At 35.2% G+C, this 16,572-nt stretch overlaps 1 protein-coding gene across 3 annotated transcripts in view; it reads right to left on the bottom strand.

Annotated features, from left to right (window-relative positions):
• Positions 1–7,179: 7,179 nt before the first annotated feature.
• The window catches only part of Kynu (kynureninase), a 98,691-nt gene continuing 89,298 nt past the window's right edge, over positions 7,180–16,572 (bottom strand). For all 3 annotated transcript variants that reach the window (XM_013030073.1, XM_013030071.1, XM_013030072.1), the window contains 2 exons: positions 15,684–15,914; positions 7,180–7,442 (listed from right to left, as the gene is read on the bottom strand). In XM_013030073.1, the coding sequence (XP_012885527.1) occupies positions 7,317–7,442; positions 15,684–15,914 (357 nt within the window). In that variant the 3' untranslated portion in view covers positions 7,180–7,316. The remainder of the gene's footprint in view (positions 7,443–15,683; positions 15,915–16,572) is intronic.

A 16,572-nucleotide genomic window follows, 5' to 3' on the forward strand; every position in this document is an offset into this window, starting at 1 on the left:
TGTCTTTCATGATTTTATCTCTGAAGATATTTACAGATATTGTCTCTATTTTTACTTTGATATGTCTATATACACCAAATTATTTGTTTTCCTGTTTGTACTTTTGGGGTTCTGTTGTATATTTTAAATGTTGTCGATGGTGATACTTCATGATACTGATGATACTTCATTTTTCAAAGCAGACCTCTTCAAATCCTTACACAAAAATTTTGTGTAAAGGAAGAAAATGTACATTGGTGGAATTATCTATTATAGCACAACAAGCTACATTTAAGGATTTAAAGGTTTTACAAATGGAATAGGGCATTTTATCCAGAGAGAAAGTTGCAGTCATCCTTTAGGGTAGGTAGAGGGAGATGTGGGTAAAGTCTTTAGATCCAAGTGAAGAACAGAGTTGGGGCTTTTTAATGTTTATAATTCAAAATGTTATTTAACCCTCCTGTTTTCACCTCATTCAGCCAAATGTTTCATTAATATCTTCAGCTGTACTCATGTCCCTAAATCTGTAACTTCACAGTTCATTCTCTCTAAAGAGTCAAATTGTGCCATTTTTGAGGTGGAGAAGCAGTATTCTAGATGCACCTTCCAAAGAAAGGGATCTCTGCAGACACTGAAAATTTCAGAGACCATTTGTTTATTTATTGTGGAATGACTGGGGTTTGAACTTGGGACCTCACACTTGTTAACCAAGCACTATACCTCTTGCTCTATGCCACCAAGCCCTCTTTGCTTCAGATGATGACTGTTCATATTTCTATGTAGCTGGGACTATAAGCATGGATCTTCAGCCTCTGCTTGCATTTTTATTTAGGCTATCACTAACGTTTTACCTAGGAATATAATGGCAATCCTCCAGTCTCTGCCTCCTTAGTAGCTGCAATTACAGGCATAATCTTATAGATTTTTTTTCTTTTTTGGTCAATTGTGGGGCTTGAACTCTGGGCCTGGGCGCTGCTCCTGAGCTCTTCAGCTCAAGGTAAGTGTTCTACCATTGGAGCTACAGTGCTACTTCTGGCTTTCTGATGATTAATTGGAGATAAGGGTCTCATGAACTTTTCTGCCTGGGCTAGCTTTGAACCTTGATCCTCAGAATTCAACCTCCTGAGTAGCTACGATTATAGGCATGAGCCACCAGTGACTGGCTAATTGTACAGATTTTTAACTACTTGTTTCCTATCTGGTCTGAATCCTGGACCTCATAGGTAACTGATGCTTTCAATGTTAAAATATTTCAGTAGTTCTTTGATTGAATCAGATTTCTGCTCTTTAACCCCAGCCCAAAGAAAACTATATTTTAACTTTCTTTACTCTGTTAGGTCATTTTCTTCTATTTTCAGTTTATCCCCTCCTCCCTGACTCTGTCTCTGTCTCTGTCTCTCTCTATTTCTCATGCTCTTGGTCTGTCATTATTATTTGAAGAGAAGATATTTTTATGTGTTTGCAACACGTTTACTCATTTGTTATCATTTTATGAGTTAAATGATTAAAGTTATCTGGAAATATATATTATTACACAGCAATTTTCTTTCCTAATTAACCATGAAATTTCCATCTTGGCCAAGGAATGTATTTTCAAACATCTATATTTCCTGACTTTTTATTTCATTTTTACATTCTCAGTATATGTATAGTATACATAGAGTATTCATGAGTCTGAAATTTTCTAATTAATTTATAACTACACAGGTGCTGGGTAGTAGACTGCAATACGTTCTTAAACAGATCACTATGAATATGTCAGCTTTGCTTGGACTTCGTGCCATTAAAAGAAATGCCCCTTATTTTTAAATGGTTTTCCTCCATTTTCTTAAACATTTTTAAAACAAAGAAGCAAGCATAAGAAACGGAAGAATAAATAAGGTTTATACAAATATATTTAACAAGTTTGTCATGGAATAAATTAATATAGTTTCCAATATAATCAAGTAGTGGTTAAAAATAAGCAATATTGTTTAGCATTCAGTGTAAATGTGGCATTTGCAGTCAGTTACCAGTTTCAAGCAGTCTGGTTCTGTTGTTGCCTCCTAAAAAAAGACTGTGATTCTCTCTTTCTGTTCATTTTTCCCCCTCTTAATTGCCATTTTTCCCAGACCAGCTGTAGCATCTATGTCCTGACTTTGATCCAACTACTTACTTTAACCCACAGAAAATATCTCCCATAGACACTGTATATCACGGCAATGTCTCTATTCTTGACAAGCTTGCTGTTTTAACACAATAGAATGCAAGAAGAGCTGCATGAGGTGAAGTGCCCACATGCTGAGAAAAAGAAAATTAAGACCTCTACTTAGTAAATATTGGCACAAAAATGACCTTCTTTGTTTTACCTAAGGTAATATTGTGAGTTTGTGAGATTGAAATTTCAGCAGAGGCCAAAAAATCAAATGTTACCTTCTTTGCCTTCAAACATTCTCATATTTTAACAGTGACTTAGTAGCCACTTAGCCTTAGGTAAAGCAATGAGAGAGGGTCTAGACATGACATGATGCTGAAGAGTAACATCAAATTTGCCACAACCAGTGTACTTAAATACTGTCCATGTGATTAAAAAAAAAACACTTCATCCAAACTGAATAAGAGAACAAAAGTGAATTTGTGCATTTGGGAAATTGGGAGCTAAGTTAGATATTCTAAATATCACATATGTATATATGGTTCTGGGGTTTAAAAATCAGGCTTTCACACTAGCTATGTGGATTTCCAAGCCATGCTTTTTGTTGGTAATTTTTTCAGTTAGTGCCTTGCTTTCAGTCCAAGCATGAGTCTGTACTAAAGTCACCTGTTTTATACTTCTGTCATTTTTGGGACCACAGGCATATGTTATAAGTATACAGATTCCTTCCATTGAGTTGGAATCTCTTGGGCTTTTCACTTGGTCTGACCAGGAGCCATGGTCCAAGTAACTTCCCAAGTAATTTAGGATGATAGGTGCATACCACTCCTCTTGGTTATAGGCTGAGAAACAATCTTGAAATCTTGTCTGCCCAGGCTGGCTTGGAAAATTCTCTCCTCATTCTGAGCCTTTTAAATAGCTATGATTCCAGGCATGAGTTACTGTCATACAGCTTATTTTTGACATAGTGAATGTGACTCAATCATATTAGATTGAATCTACTGAGCCATATTCAGTTAAAAAGGATTTGTATCAAACTGCTCTTCCAAGCTAAAGCTCCACTACTTGTCTTAGGTACATGAGGACAGCAGACATGACTTGGTAGATCTGCCTATTTTCCAAGTAATTACCTTCCTTAGAGGAGCTGACTGCATCTTCCCCATAGTTGTATGTGTGGAGGAGCTCAATGAGAGCATTAAAATCTAACATCTTAACTGTATTACTGAATAGGTGACATTAGGGGAAGGAACAAATGGTCATGTCTAGATATGTGCAAGATCTAATGCTATTTAAAGTTGCAGCCAACTCTTAGAAATTTACATGGACTTGTCATCCATTGTAAATACAACTTGGACATCCTCATGCTAGAGTCAATGTGCAGTAACACAACAGTTTCTTGTTTTAAATCTCTTCCTGGTATGGTCCATTCAGATCTCCACCTTCCTACTGGATGTCTCCCTTTGGGAAAGTTACCCACATCTGAATCGTCTAACCCCCAGATCCAAGTACCCTGAACAGGCTGTGAATACAGATACGTCATCATGATCATCTCTTAGTCACCTTGTAACCTCCAGAAATACATGCCTACTTGCTTTCACTTTATCAATTAAATCTCACCGAAAGAGACATATTTGAATAAGGTCTACACCCAATAAAATCCCTGGTCTATGGTCACCTTTCTTTGTCTCTCTGCTTGATCTCTGTCCTTCATGCATGTGTGTGTGTGTGTGTGTGTGTGTTTGTGTATGTGTGTGTGTTTGTGTATGTGTGAGTCTTCTAGGCATGCAATGCTCCATGACCTCCATAGAATTTGAATGTGACAAAATCTGCATTTGAATTTGTTGTTCTTCCTAATAACTGAGTATGTTCTTCACATTAAAGATTAGTTTAAAAAGTTCCTAATGACTACATTTCATATATATATATATATATATATATATAATATGAACAATAACAATGTATATTGGGGAGATGAAGATGTATCTCAGTGATGAAGTGCTTGTCTAGCATAGAGAAAGCCCTGGCTTCAACAACCAGCACCACCTAAAATTGTAATATATAATGGAAAACAATATCTCTATGAGCTTATGGAAGTCATTCAGTTGGAAATATGTTTTATGGATTCTAATCTAAATCTTTACTATTCTTTGTTTTTCTTTCATATTTATAATTTAATACAAAGCAGACCAAAAATTATCAGATGGAAAGAAACAATAAATAATAGGATAGAAACTACTGAAATAGAGACTAAAAGATTACAAAAATCAATAAAAAGGTCATTCCTTGAAAGAGACTCATTAGTAAAAGTACAGATAAAATGGGAATATTACAAAAATATGAATGAAATTCAAAGAATTTTGAGGAAATATCTTGAAAGGTTATACTCAAATAAACTGGAAAAACTGGCAAAAAGAGTAAATTTCTAGATATTGCTGACCTACCAAATTTAAACAAAGAGGATGTGAATGACTTAAATAGATTTGTAAGAAGCAATGAGACTGAAGCAGTAGTTAAGAATTTTCCAACAAATAATTTCCCACAAGATTAATTGACTGCCCAAGTTATAAGAGCTTTATAAAAATCTAATCCCTAAAATCCTACCTAAACTCTTCCATAAAATAGAACTGAACTCATTATAAGAACTAACCATTACATTCATTCCCAAACTGGAAAGACACATACACACATGCACAAAGAATATGATCTGCTATAGTACTAAGGATCTTACTCTGTCTTAAAAGTTTTCATATGAAATCTTTAGAATCTTTTAAGTATAGTATTATATAATCTATATAAGGGATAGCTTAACTTCTCTATTTGAAGCCTTTTTTATTTCTTCCACTTGTCTTATTGTTGTGGCTGGAAAATCTAGCAGCATAATGAAAAAGAGCGGAGAAGGTGTACACCATTGTCTCAGTCCTGCTTTTTTCCATATTCAGTATAATGATGGGGATAAGCTTGATTATGGCAAAGTCTGTTGACTTTTGTCAAAGGCCTTTTGTGTATCACTGTGATAATCATATAATTCTTGTTCTTGATTCTGTTTATAGGGTGTATTACATTTATTGATTTATTAGTGTTGGACCAGCTTTGTTACCTGGACTAAAAACAATTTAGATTTATTAAATAGTAAAAATTGAAATAAGTAAATTCTACCTGATATGTAATATGAAAACTGCATATTATTTTAAAAATCATGGAAGGACAATAAAGAATGGCTGACCTATGTAAGGGTAATAGTGAGAGCTACGAGTAGGTGAGCATTCTGTACTTTGTGAGGGTAAAGAACTGTTCATCAGAAGTCTATTACATATGAAACTAATTTACAAGAACAACGAAAATTGAAAACATTTTTTCTCAAAGATTAATAGAACTTATATCTGAAATATCATCACTAAAATAAGTTTTTAATCAGTTTTATTCACAAAAAGGATGCCAAATTGTGAGGAGATAATGTGAGCAAAGGTTGCAGTATATGTATGCGTTAGTGAAAAAAGAGACCAAACATGCTATGTTGAATTAAAACAGGGCACAGAAGACAGGAGAATGCTTGATGTTAAAGCATTTCAAGTTTCTGTACCTGGTCTGGTGAAAAGTTAACAATATAAGTTAATTTTGCATGGATGTATGCTAAAGAGGACATGGCAGAAAGACAGAGAATCTGTTTCAGCACGGTGGAAGAAAAGACACAAACAGATCCATACATATAATTGAATTCAAAAGAAATAAATAATAATAACAACAAAATTAAAAGAACTAAAAGAGGTGAGAATTATAAAGGAAGGGCAAATTGTATTTATTTGTAGACAACTATTTCCTGCACCAAAGACTCTGCAATTAAATGACTAATATTAAAGAGATGTTTGACTATTAAAATATCAAAATGCTTCTTCTAATTGCATGTCTAAAAATGCAAGCTATCTGGTAAAATTTACATTTTATGTGAAAGACAAAGTGTGGAATACAATGGAATTATAAATTGCTTAAAAGTATGTTAAGCTATAAATGTTCTATGTCTTAATGGGGAAAATAGAACTTTTTGAGAAACATTAAAGAAATCATGAATAATTGGAGATAAATGTTATGGTCTTTACTAGGAAGAATAAACATTGAAATGAGTCAATTCTTATAGAACAGAACTAAAATTTAATTGCAACTCAATTGAAATCCCAGCAGGAGATTTTATGGAGCACAATAAATTTATTCTAAATTTATTTAGATGCATTCTAAATTTATAACTAAAAGTAAAGATGCCAAGGATAGCCAAAGTACTCTTTACAAAAAGAAGCTGAAATATAAAAATCTTAACGCATGCCAGGTGCTAGGTTCTGCTATGTTGAAGTAATTAAGGTAGTGTGGAGTTGATAAGAAGCAAGAAAATTGGCAAATTGTAAAGTACAGAGAGCCCAGAAAGAAATTGCTCTCTCTTAATTTCCATGTATCTATGCTTCTCTATCTCTTTCTCTTTCTCTCTCCATATATACATATATATGTATATGTATGTATTTCAACCAACATTTATTGACTAAGGTAAAATAGTGTACTAATTGTTGAAATAATAGCAAAATATTCATAAAACTGATATCACTATACATACCCATATATACCTATGTATACCTTTATGTAGCTATATAGATAGATGTATAATAAAATCAATTTCCAAATACTACTCTTCCATTGGGAGAAATAGCACTGTAAGGGAAGCATCAATGGCAACATAACTGGCTCTCTATTGAAAAATGGAGAAATATATTCTCTTAAGAGATGTTGATATATAGAAATATGGAATTACTTGGAACATGCATATATCAGAGAGCATAATTCTTAAACATATTTCTTGGTGAACTAAAAGTGAAATATTTTCCACTACTAATGTGAGAAATCCATATAAGAAGTGATTAGACAAATTATGAAATAATACAATTTAAAACATTTCAGTGATGATGAAAAAATGAGCCCTATTTGAGTCTCTGAACTTCATGGCTGTACCATGTGGACTTTGTTCCTTCAAATCCCAAGAACCTGGCCATCCATGTGCATTCCTTTTGGAAAAAAAAGAAATCAGATTTTTCTCTAAAATATATGATTTATTGACAGTTTTATAAATCAATTTTGCAATCCCATTAATAATTAAATTTGAATTATAGTAAAATAACCACTAGACTTTTTGTGATAGTTTCTCAAGTTACTGTAGAAAGCATTGCTAGTTCTTTGTTTTTGCAGGGTGAATTATAGAAGTGAGCAGGCGGACAAACTTATAAACATCATGAAAAGAATTATAGAGAGGAACAGGAGCCACTCGAATGCCATTTGGTTCCCTCTTGTCACACTGTAAACGAAAGAAAGAAAGAAAAAAAATCCACAATGTTAATATTTTCATATACTGAAAGTCTGCATTCAACATAAACTTCTATAAAACACTCATAGTGATTTCTCTAAAATTATTCCATAACCAATTTTGTTAATTTAAATTGTGTTATTTCATTTGAAAATTAAAGTAATAATGGGTTGGAATATGAACAGAATTTTCCTTAAATCCATTCAAGAATTTTCTTCTTCAAGCATTGGTTAGATCTCTGTATACAGTAACTGTGAGGGAATATTCTGGAACAGTGAGAGTCATTGCACAAATTTTAATGACTGAGAATTTTATTGAGATCTGGAGAACTTTAGCAAATTAACCTTAAATCTAATATTCTAATTCTTGATCTTAAAGATAACGAGTTAGCTTAGTTCTTTGGAACAGCTGACAGTTTATTGAATAGGGTCAAAAAAACATTGACTTGACTAAAAGTTCTTCATGATCAACTTTAAAAATCATCTAATTGAAGCCAGATAATACAGTATATGTATGAGATGTGCTTCTAAATCCCCATAACAAATCTTTAAGTATTTTGAAATCCCAAAATGTAAATGAGAAGCATTAAGCTTCTAAGACTGAGTGAATTTTTCCATGCCCCCCAAAAGGGCACAATACATAGTGCTGGAACTACTATTTATTTATACCTTCAGTATCGGAGTAACCCCTCCTGAAGATTTGAGGTCCATGAGAGTACACAAATATCTGAATTTCATGATTAGAAATTCATATCCTATCAATATTTGTCCCGGAAATTTTAGCTCTAGGATATATAAATCCAAAGGTTAAAAAAAAAATCTGGGGCTGGGAAGGTGGCTCAGTGGTAGAGCACTTGCCTTGCATGCATGAGGTCCTGGGTTTGATTCTTCAGCACCGTATAAGCAAAAAGAAAAAAGCCAGAAGTGGCACTGTGGCTCAAGTAGTAGAGCGTTAGCCTTGGGCTGAAGAGCTGAGGGACAGCGCCCAGGCCCAGAGTTCACAACCGGACCCCCGCAAAAGAAAATCCTTGAGGAGACTGGAGGAAGATGGCGGAGAAGTACCTGGGCTATTAGTAAGCTCTCCCCAAGAAATTAGTTTTTGCAGTGCAGGGAATAATTGACAATGGGAAAAATCACACCAAATAAACTGTAATAATCCAGCGATTCTGCCTAGTGAGGAAAAATTTAGGCAGTTTGTACAAGAAGACAGACTTGAGCACAAGCGGTTGCCACTGCCTGCGGCTGCCATGGTATCAGCCAAACAAAGCCTAAGCAAATGCACCAGAGACCAAAGGCCGCATCTTTTCATCTACCTCCAGCACAGACTGGATGATCAGGAGAAAACTCCCACAGCCTGCTGGCCACTGTTGGGCTCAGATTAGGATGGGCCAAAAAGCCAAGGGAAACCATAAGTATCCCCTCTCCTTCCCATAGGACAGCTTAGGAAAGGCAACTCTCCCCTCTCTGCCACTGGAGAAGAATGCCATATTTGATGGTGGCACAGACTCTGCTATAATAGCTAGCACAGAACTTGGGACACAAAAGTAGCAAGGAAGGCACCATTTTTCTTCAGGACAAGGATTCGTACCTGTGAGAGTGGGGTCCATCTAGGGAAAGGCTGCCCTACCCATGAGGAGGAAACTCCTCACAGGGCCAGGGTGGAGCAACCTTCACTACTTGGTGAGCTCAGAGAGCCAGCCACACCCTACTGCAGGCAGCAGAGGAATTCCACCAGTACAGCAGCCAAACTGGCAACGCTAACAGCTGCGGGAAACTCACTAAAATTCACTAAAGATAACAAATAAGAACTGGGCAGGTTATAAAGTCATGAGAGGATCCAGCTTGGTGGCTCAAGGGGGGCTCCCCACTTTGGGAAAATCCACTGACTCCAGACAGGCCAAAACCCCACCATGCCAAGTTCAGTCCTAGCAGCAACAAACTACTGTCTCCAGCCACCTCCTGCCAGCATTAAAAAAAAAAAGAAGAAGAAGAAAAGAAAAGAAAAGAAAGAAAAGAAAAGCAGATTGTGCTTTTTAGTTTGGGAAGAAACTCACAAGGTCCCCAAGCTTGTAAAGCAGAACTTTCTTCTGCACACCCAAACAAGCTGATTTGAGAAACCAACCAAGCAACTGGGAAAAACAACCACCATAAGCAAATCAAAGACATCATCAAAGGACTGGAGCACAGACTTGGGGAAGACATAAGATCCCCCAAATAAACAGAAGATACTTTTTTTCTTTTTCCTCTATTATATATATTTTTATTTGTAAATTTTTTTAATAAAAATTGCTCCTCTTTTTATTTTTTGCAACTTTTTATTTTTACTTCTATTATCTTTTTTCCTGTTAGTTTTTTGTGTTTTTGCTCTTATTTTTGTTTTCTTGTTTTTTCTTTTTGATACAGTCCTGTTTGTTGTTCTGTTCACAACTGGATACAGTCTATGGTGATCACTAGGCTTTCTTCTTAACTGTGTATATACTTAATTTGGAATATAAATTGATCACCCAATTCTCTACTGCACAATATTAGTATTTTCAATTTTAGTAATATTATTTCATACATACATAATTGTTCTAATTTTTCTTCAACAAAGAAATTGAGGCCATTAAAACTGACCAATTAGAAGAAAGCAAAATAAAAACGTAGAAAGTCGGAACAGTATGCTAGACCATGCAGAAGACTGTATCTCTGGGATAGAAGATAGCTTAAATATTATAGAGAAAGAACAGACAAGTGTTCAAAACAAATCCAAAAAATATGATGGTTCTATGCAGCATATAGAAGACACTACCAGAAGACCTAATTTAAGGCTAATGGATGTGGAAGAGGGCCTAGAAACAGAAGATAATGGTATAGGAAATTTATTTAACAGAATCCTAGCTGAGAATTTTCCAAACATACAAAAAGATAGACCCATTCAGATACAAGAAGCCTTTAGAACCACAAATAGACCAGACCAGAACAGGACATCCCACAACCACATTTAAGCCATACAGGATCAATAGAGTCTAAGGAAAGGATTCTTAAAGCTGTCAAGGACAAAAGATCAATAATCCATAAAGGCAAACCAATTAGAAAAACTACAAATTTATCAGCAGAGATAATGAAAGCAAAAAGAGTGTGGAATAAACTATTCCACACCCTAAAAACAACAATTATCAACAAAGAATAGCCTACTCAGCTAAACTCTCCATAACTGAGGGAAAAATAAAAACCTTCCACAGCAAAGAAAAATTGAAACAATATGTTTCCACCAAACCATCACAACAAAAGATACTTAAAGATGTCCTACATATAGAAAACCAATAAAAACACGATGAAGGCAGAAAAACAGTCCCCAAACAAAGAATCAGATAAACATAGGTAGAACCTAGGAGACACAGTCCCTAAGAAGGTGGATAACATCGCAGGAACTACCAAACACCTCTCAATCCTAACTCTCAATATAAATGGACTTAACTCTCCAATCAAACAACGTAGAATGTCTAGTTTGATCAAAAAGCAGGATCCGTCTATCTTCTGTCTTAAAGAGATGCACCTTCCCCACAAAAACATATTCTGAAAGTGAAAGGTGGGGATCAAATCTACCAAGGAAATGGCTCCCAGAAAAAACTGGAGTACCACTCTTAATATCAGATAAAACAGGCTTCAAATTAAAATTAGTGAAAAGAGGTTAAAAAAAGGGCACTACATACTAATAAAAGGATCTCTTCTACAGGATGATATAACAATTCTATTCAACAAATACCGGAGCACCCAAATTTATCCAGGAAACACTACCTTTCCTAAAATCACACCTAGATCCAAAGACATTGATTGCTGGTGACTTTAACACACCACTTTCCCTGATGGATAGATCAGCTCAGCAAAATCTCAACAGAGAAACATCAGTGCTAAACAACTGCATAGACCAACTGGACTTTACAGACATCTACAGAATATTTCACCCAGCAGCATCAGATTACATGTTCTTCATAGCAGCACATGGAACATTCTCCAAAATAGACCAAATTTTAGGTCACAAAGCAAATCTATAGAAACTAAGAAATATTGAAGTTATTTCCTGAATCCTCTAAGACTACAATGGAATAGATTAGAGCTCAATGCTAGAATCCATCAAAAAAAAATCTGAAACAAATGGAGACTGAACAACACATTGTTGTATCACCAATGGGTCATGGAAGAGATTAGAATGGAAATTCAAATGTTCATGATATTGAATATAAATGAACATACAAATTACCAGCTCCTCTGGGATACAGCAAAGGCAGTTCTCAGAGGAAAATTTATAGCACTCAGCATCTACATCAATAAATGGGAGAAATCTTAAACCAACAATCTAATTATGCATCTGAAGCTCCTTCTAAGAGAGTAAGAAACCAAACCTCAATACCGTAGATGGAAACAAATAATCAATATTGAATCAGAATTAAATAAATTAGAGACTCAAAAAATTAGCAAGGACTGACAAAACAAACAGTTGATTCTTTGAAAAAAATAACAAAATTGACAGGCCCCCTAGCAAATATGACCAGAGAAAGAAAGGGGGTGGGGGAGGGAGCACACATTCAAATAAAAGTGTAGTTGAGGAGGTGGGGAGGGAAGGGATGGTAGGGGAAAAACAAAGGAGGAGCCAGCAATGCTTGATAAGAAATGTACTCATTATCTTGTTCATATAACTGGAATCCCTTATTTTAAAAAAATTAGAGATGAGAATGGGAACATCAAAACCGAAACAAATGAGATTTGCAACATCATAATGAAACCTGTAGACTAGCAAATTTGACAATACAGAAAAAAGTGGATGAATTTCTAGCAAAGATTGATATACCCAAACTGAACCTAGAAGATCTAAGCCAAGTAACGGACCCATATCAAGTATTGAAATAGAAAAAAACCTCTTACCCAAGAAAAGCTTAGGACCAGATGGATTCACAGCTGAATTCTATAAAGCTTTCAAAGGAGAACTCACTCCAATATTCCTCAGACTCTTCAATGAAATTGATAGTGGAAGATCACTACTTGTTCTCAACTTCTTCTAAAAAGCCAGCATAACCCTCTTCCTAAAACCTGATAGGGACTCATCAAAGAAACAGAATAGACCCATCTCTTTAATGAACATTGACTCAAAACTTCTAAATAAAATTCTGGCCAACCGACTAGAACATCTAATCAAAAAGTCATCCAGAGATGCAAAGCTGGTTCAATATATGTAAGGCAAATAATTTAATTCAATACATCAATAGGAGCAGTACAAGAACCACATGATCATCTCAATACATGCAGAAAAAGTATTTGACAAGTTCAATTCCCCCTTTATGATGAAAGCTCTGGAGAAACTAGGAATCCTGGAACATTCCTCACTATAATAAAGGCCATATATGACAAACCTACAGCCAGCACTATACTTAATGATAAGTTAAAACCATTTCCTCTAAAATTATGAATGAGACAAGGATGTCCACTCTCTCACTCCTCTTCAATATTCCTAGGCAGAGCAATAAGGCAAGATGCAAACATAAAAGGGATCCAAATAGGGAAAGAAAAGTAAAACTCTCCTTCTTTGCAGACAACATGATTCTGTACTTAAAGAACCCCATAGGCTCCTCCCCCAAATTACTTGAGCTGATCCAAAACTTTGGCAAAGTAGCAGAGTATAAAATTAACCCACAAAACTTAGTAGCTTTTCTATATAACAACAATAAAGAGTGAGGCTGAAATAATAATAAAAAAGCAACTACTTTTGTAATAGCCTCTAGAAAAATAAAATACTTAAGAATAAAGTTAACCAAAGAGGTCAAGAACCTTTATGATGAAAACTTTAAAAACTTAAAAAAAAAGAAATTAAAGCAGATTTAAAGAAGTGGAAAGACCTCCCATGCTCTTGGATTGAGAGAAATTAATGTGGAAATGGCAATACTGCCCAAAGCTATCTACAAATTCAATGCAATACCTATCAATATCCCAACAACATTCTTTAATGAAACAGAAGATACAATCCAAAAAATTCATATGGAACAATAGAAAACTCCAAATAGCAAAAACAATCCTCAGCAGGAAGAACAGTGCTGGAGGAATATCAATATCAAACTACAAATTATATTATAAAACTATAGTTATAAAAACAGTTTGGTACTGGCACATGAACAGGCAAGAAGACCAATGGAATAGAATTGAAGACCTAGACATGATCCCACAGATGGATGGGCACCTAATTTTCGATAAGGGAGCCAAAATTATCAGATGGAAGAAAGACAGTCTCTTCAAAAAATGGTGCTGGCAGAATTGGCTACACACATGTAGAAAATTGAAGTTAGATCCTTATATATCACACTGCACCAAAAATCAACTCCAAATGGATCAAAGACCTTGAGGTAAAAGCAGAGAGTCTGAAGGGATACAAGAAGAGATAGGGGATATGCTAGGGTTCCTCAGCACAGCTGGAAACTTCCTAAATAAAGATCTAGAAAAACAACAAACCAAAGAAAGTCTGGATAAATGGGATCACCTTAAACTGCAGAGCTTCTGCATGGCAAAGAAGATAGCTAGCCCATAGATTGGGAGATCTCTACTAGGTATACAACAGACAAGGGTCTCTTATCAAAAATACACCTACAGCTCAAAAAATTAACCCCCCCCATAACAAGTCCCCAGGGAAACAGCAACCCCATTAATAAGGTGGGTAAAGAATTAAAAAGAGACTTCTCTGGAGAGGAAATAAGAATGGCCAATGGACACATGAAGAAATGCTCAGCGTTGTTGGTCATAAAAAAATGTAAATCCAAACCACATTGAGATTCCACCTCACCCCAGTTAGAATGGAAATTATCAAGAAAACAAATAGTTATAGATGCTGACAGGGATGTGGCCAAAATGGAACACTACTCCACTGTTGGTGGGAATGTAAGCTGGTTCAACCACTCTGCAAGGCAGTATGGAGGTACCTCAAAAGACTAAACATAGAAAACCCTATAATCCAACAATCCCACTCCTACGCATTTATCCAAATGATCTCACACTAGGCCACATAAAAGCTACCAGCATAACTATGTTCATTGCAGCATTATTTACCATAGGTAAGCTATTGACCCACTGAATAGATGATTGGATCAAGAAAATGTGGTATATTTACACAATGAAATTTTATGCTTCTATCAGAAAGAATGGCATCACCTCTTTCATAAGGAAATGGAACAACTTGGAAAAAAATCATATTACAAGAAGTAAGCCAGACCCTAAGAAACATAGGCTCTGTGGTTTCCCTCATATGTAGTAATTAGTATAAGCATAGGTTAGTTCTGACAGAATCATAATAGCTCAAGAGCTATGAACATATGACCATACAAAATGATGCTAATTGAAATGAACTCCAAGACATAGAAACAGCAGGTCTTCTTTTTTAGTTGTCAACCTTGATGTCACCCATGTACTATATCTAGTTCTTTCTTCATATTTTATTTCATTTTTTATTTTTTCATTAATTTACCCCTGACAATCTCTGTCTTTGATTCTGGTAGCCTCCTTGTATATGCACTTATCTGATTGGGGGGAGGGAAGGAAAATAACAAAATGCTGAAAGAAGTACAAAAGATGACCCACTGCAACAATGATACTCACAGGACACAATGTTGGAAGTGATCTTTACAACTTTGTGGGTGGGGTGAGGAGTGGTGGAGGGCAAGGATAGTAGGAGAACAACAATGGAATGGCTAACAGTGTTCAAAAAGAAATGTACCTTATTCATGTAGTTATAATCCCTCTGTACAGCATCTTTACAATAAAATTAAACTTAAAAAAATCCTCAAAATGTGACCACTGCTAAGAAATGTCACTATTGCTTTCTTACTAAAGTGACAGGTAAAAAATAACTTAGTTTAAGCAAGAAACTAAATCAAATTCACTTTTATTACTAAACTAAGTTCTTTCATTCAACATATTAAATATATATGTTATATGAGTTTTGATGAATCATGATGTTGAAATAATTTTCCATCCTGTTTTGTAAAGAATGAGTAAAGCCATAAGACTCTTCTAATACCCTAAATTTGTGGTTTCTTCCCTTTCAGCAGAATGGCAGACTGATCTCCCTTCTCCTCCATTAGCTCAGTGATGAATGCTGTTGACAATGATTGAGTGATATGAAATGACATGCAAGAAGGAGTAATGGAAGAATATAAAATCCTCCCAACATGCAACCCATATAGAAAACCAGCACTGTTAGAAACATACTTACAACCACTCCCCTTTTTGATAGTTCTTCAAACATATTTTTCTCAGAATTAGGAAACGTTAGTGTTAACTGGCAGCCCCTTTGCTCTATATGGGATGGAGTAATTATGATCACCATTGGTTCCTTGGTTTCTGATTTATCTTTGCTATAATAATGTTTGATCAAATATTCCAGATAGCCGGTAAGCAAAATAGATTTTCTTCTCAATGCTTTCACGGTTGCTTCTCTAAAGATCTGCAGGATGAAAAGGAATAAGATTAAGTGTTCTATGAATTCACAAAGAAGCAAAATTTCAGTGTAAATCATACATAGGAAGGCAATGCCCACTTTTGACCTCTTAAATCAGTATCTGATTTTAGGTATTTTTTTTTTGTAAAATCATGTCCTCTTTTAAATACTCTACCATTAAATATTGAAGGTCATTTCCATAACAGAAACATTGACAAAATGTCATTAAAAATACATATAAATAAGAAATTATGAGCATAATCACCAAGAAACATACCTTACTAAATGCATTTATTTTTATTTATTTATTTTTTTGTAGGTCGTGGGGCCTGAACTCTGGGCCTGGTCACTGTCCCTCAGCTATTCAGTTCAAGGCTAGTGGTCTACCACTTGAGCCACAGCACCATTTCCAGCTCTTTCTGCTTATGTGGTGCTGAGAAATCGAACCCAGGGCCTCATGTATGCAAGGCAAGCACTCTACCACTGAGCCACCTTTCCAGCCCCACTAACTGCATTTAAATTCTACAAAACATCAATTTTTCTTTCTGAACCATTTTATAAACAAACCTTTCTATTCTAACAAACTGTATAATATATAAAAAGTATAGAGACAATGTGTATATAAAAAAGATAGGATTCCATTAAGTGCTTTATCAAACTTCCC

Source organism: Dipodomys ordii, unplaced genomic scaffold (genome assembly GCF_000151885.1).
Source record: "Dipodomys ordii isolate 6190 unplaced genomic scaffold, Dord_2.0 Scaffold126, whole genome shotgun sequence".
Classification (NCBI taxonomy): Eukaryota; Metazoa; Chordata; class Mammalia; order Rodentia; family Heteromyidae; genus Dipodomys; species Dipodomys ordii.